Below are 3108 nucleotides of genomic sequence, written 5' to 3' on the forward strand. Positions count from 1 at the left end.
TATTTTATTGTTTCTAATCATATAAAATTTGACATACCATACATAATCAGAATTAAAATTCACGTAGTTTAAAATATATATACAAAAGAAAAGATATATTCTAACAGTAGAGTTCATAAAAAATATTTTAAAGCCACTTTTCTTGATAAAGATGTATCATAAAAAATTCTAATTTAAACGGTTAGAAATATAGGAAAAGAAAGAAGCAGTGTGAAGGAATCACCAGCCAATATAAAAATTAAAGGTGATGTCATTCAAAGGGAGAGTGGAAACCCACGTTCCCTGTGGAAATAAATGGAGCAGAATAGTTAAGTCGTTTCTCCTGTGTTTTTCTTCGTTTCCAAGCTGAGGTGATACGTGTGGATCTGTCAGTCTTATTTGATGTGAGGTTTTGGTCCGTCAACGGTAGAAGCCATGGGATAAAAATAAAGAGAGAAGTGAAAATGGTGTTGAGTTTGAAAGGTGAGATTAAAAAAGGGATTTTGTAGGGCTGATTGAGCGTTATAAATAGTTAGTGGGGGAGAGAGTTGAGTGCTAACATCGACAGAGTGGAATCAAAGAGAAACAGTGAGAGAAATAGATTTGAGTTTTGTGGAGTTTCTGAAGCATGGCCAACTCTACCATTTTCCTTTGCCTTAACCTCTCTTTACTAATCTCTCTCGTCACCGCCACTTACTATCAAAGCCTAACCCCAATGCTGATGGGTTTCCGTGAGGACAAGTTCACTCATCTTCACTTCTTCTTCCACGACGTAGTCACCGGGCCCAACCCCAGCATGGTCATTGTCGCCGAGCCCAACGGAAAAGCCAAGGACGCCCTTCCCTTCGGCACCGTTGTCGCCATGGACGACCCCTTGACGGCCGGACCCGAACCCGACTCCAAACTCGTGGGGAAGGCCCAGGGCATTTACACTTCCATATCTCAGGCCGAGATGGGGCTCATGATGGTTATGACCATGGCCTTCACCGACGGAGACTTCAACGGCAGCACCATCAGCGTGTTGGCCAGAAACATGATCATGAGCGAACCCGTTAGGGAAATGGCCATCGTTGGTGGCACTGGGGTTTTTCGCTTCGCTCGTGGCTACGCTCAGGCCAGGTTCCACTCCGTCGATTTCTCCAAAGGCGATGCCATCGTCGAATACGACGTCTTCGTCAATCATTATTGATACTGATATTGTAATAATAATTATTATCATTCATCCTTTTGTTTTGTTTTGCTTTATGCTTTGTAATTCACCCCACCCTTATAAGGTCACTGTCTTTCCCTCCTCTTCTTAGTAGGTACGATGCAGTGTAAGAATATAACTTGTGGGGGTATTGTCTTATTATTGATGTCTGTTGTTACTTTTTTTTTTCTCTTGTCAACCAATTCATATTGACATTGATATTGGTAGAGAATATTCTCAATACGTCATTTCCAAACAAATGCAAACATTCCATTCTAAACACAGTAATGCTGTTTACTGTTGCCTTTGAGATATTATGTAATATCATAGTCACATCGGCCATAAGGAATCAAACTCACTAGTGCATTCAAGGGATATGGTCTCGGTTATTTTCGGTTATAGGTACCGGTTCTGTAATCGAGGCCTATACAGACGAGGTAAAAAATCTACCTTTTTTTGCCTCGGTTGGGAATCGAGTCAAAAAACAATAGCATTTTGCCTCGGTTTCTGCTGAACCGAGTCAATATCTTGGATTCTACTGTCCCGCTTGGACCTGAACCGAGGCGTATAGTGGTTTTCGATTTTTCAGAAAATGTTCTAGAAAATGTTCCAGAAGTTGCAGAAAGCACTGAAGCAGATATGCAACGAGCTCTAAGCTCTCAATCTACCTCACGGTCATCCAGTGCCCTCAATCTACTGCCCCCAGTCCAAGAGTCTACTGAAGCAGAGATGCAACGAGTTCTAAGCTCTCAATCTACCTCACGGTCATCCAGTGCCCTCAATCTACTGCCCCCAGTCCAAGAGTCTACTGAAGCAGAGATGCAACGAGCTCTAAGCTCTCAAAGAAACCCATACGCAGCGAACAGATCCAAATCTCACCTTCTCAAACCGAGACATTCTCTGCCACAGAGACACCACCGACCACCGAACAGAGCCGCTTCTCCTCCTCCACCGCTTCTCCTCCTCCTCCGCTGTCATCAAACCCTAATCGCACCATCCAGTGCCCTCTCCACCAGCGACCACCACCATCAACATCAAACCCCAATCGCACTCACCTTTTTCACCAAAAAACTCCATTGACACACCAGCACAGAAAACACTCTGTTCATCACCACCTAGCATCGACGCGAGACCACCGGTTGCTCGTCTAGAGGCGACGCACTCGCAAGAGATTTTGGAGGCGAGAGCGAGGGGAGGGACGCGAGAGCGAAGGGAGGCGAGAGCGAGGGGCGGGAGGCGAGAGCCAGGGGCAGGAGGCGAGAGCCAGGGGCGGGAGGCGAGAGCGAGAGCGAGGGGCGGGAGGCGAGAGCGAGGGGCGGGAGGCGAGAGCCAGGGGAGGCGAGAGCCAGGGGAGGGAGGGAGAGCGAGCGGAGGCGAGAGCGAGGAGGGAGCTAGGTTTTCCTTCAACTTGGAAAATTTTGGGTCCTTATTGTGCGTGCGGCAGGAGAGGCTTATTTGCCTCAGGTCCGCGGCAGGAGAGGCTTATGCCTCGGTCCTTCCTACTAACCGATGTTGTATAACTTTTTGACCTCGGGTTTCTCTTAACCGCGTCAGAAATTGCGTCAAACACTGATAATTAGGCACCGATTGCCTTCACAACTGAAGTGATAGCTCTTTTTGGCACCGATCTAGTCTGAACCGAGGCTTATAAGGTCTCGTTAATTACGAAATTGCCACCGTGTCTGAATAGACAGCGGTTTGATGTAAAAAGAAGTCTATTGTACGAGTTTAAAAACATATTTTGTACTAGTGACTCCTTATAAGAACATTAGGGTTAATTTTGTATTTTTGTAATATACTTCTTTTTTAAAGTGGAAATGAAAAATTATCATCTTCCCTGTTATTACATCTAATTTTTATTGTTCCTCGACTACGAAACAGACACTCAAAAATATCTTGTAATTGTTGAATGATTGATTAGTTTTACGAATAGAGAAAAA

At 44.9% G+C, this 3108-nt stretch overlaps 1 protein-coding gene across 1 annotated transcript; it reads left to right on the forward strand.

The window, feature by feature from the left end:
• The first annotated feature begins 232 nt into the window (after positions 1 to 232).
• Positions 233 to 1212, forward strand: LOC108328436 (pterocarpan synthase 1). The gene has a single exon (XM_017562303.2). The coding sequence runs from the start codon at positions 608 to 610 to the stop codon at positions 1166 to 1168; it is 561 nt and encodes a 186-aa protein (XP_017417792.1). The 5' UTR covers positions 233 to 607; the 3' UTR covers positions 1169 to 1212.
• The last annotated feature ends 1896 nt before the right edge of the window (positions 1213 to 3108 follow it).

Source organism: Vigna angularis, chromosome 2 (genome assembly GCF_016808095.1).
Source record: "Vigna angularis cultivar LongXiaoDou No.4 chromosome 2, ASM1680809v1, whole genome shotgun sequence".
NCBI classification, from domain to species: Eukaryota; Viridiplantae; Streptophyta; class Magnoliopsida; order Fabales; family Fabaceae; genus Vigna; species Vigna angularis.

Coding starts and splice junctions, on each gene's coding strand:
- LOC108328436 (XM_017562303.2), top strand. CDS start 608: ATGGCCAACTCTACCATTTTCCTTTGCCTTAACCTCTCTTTACTAATC.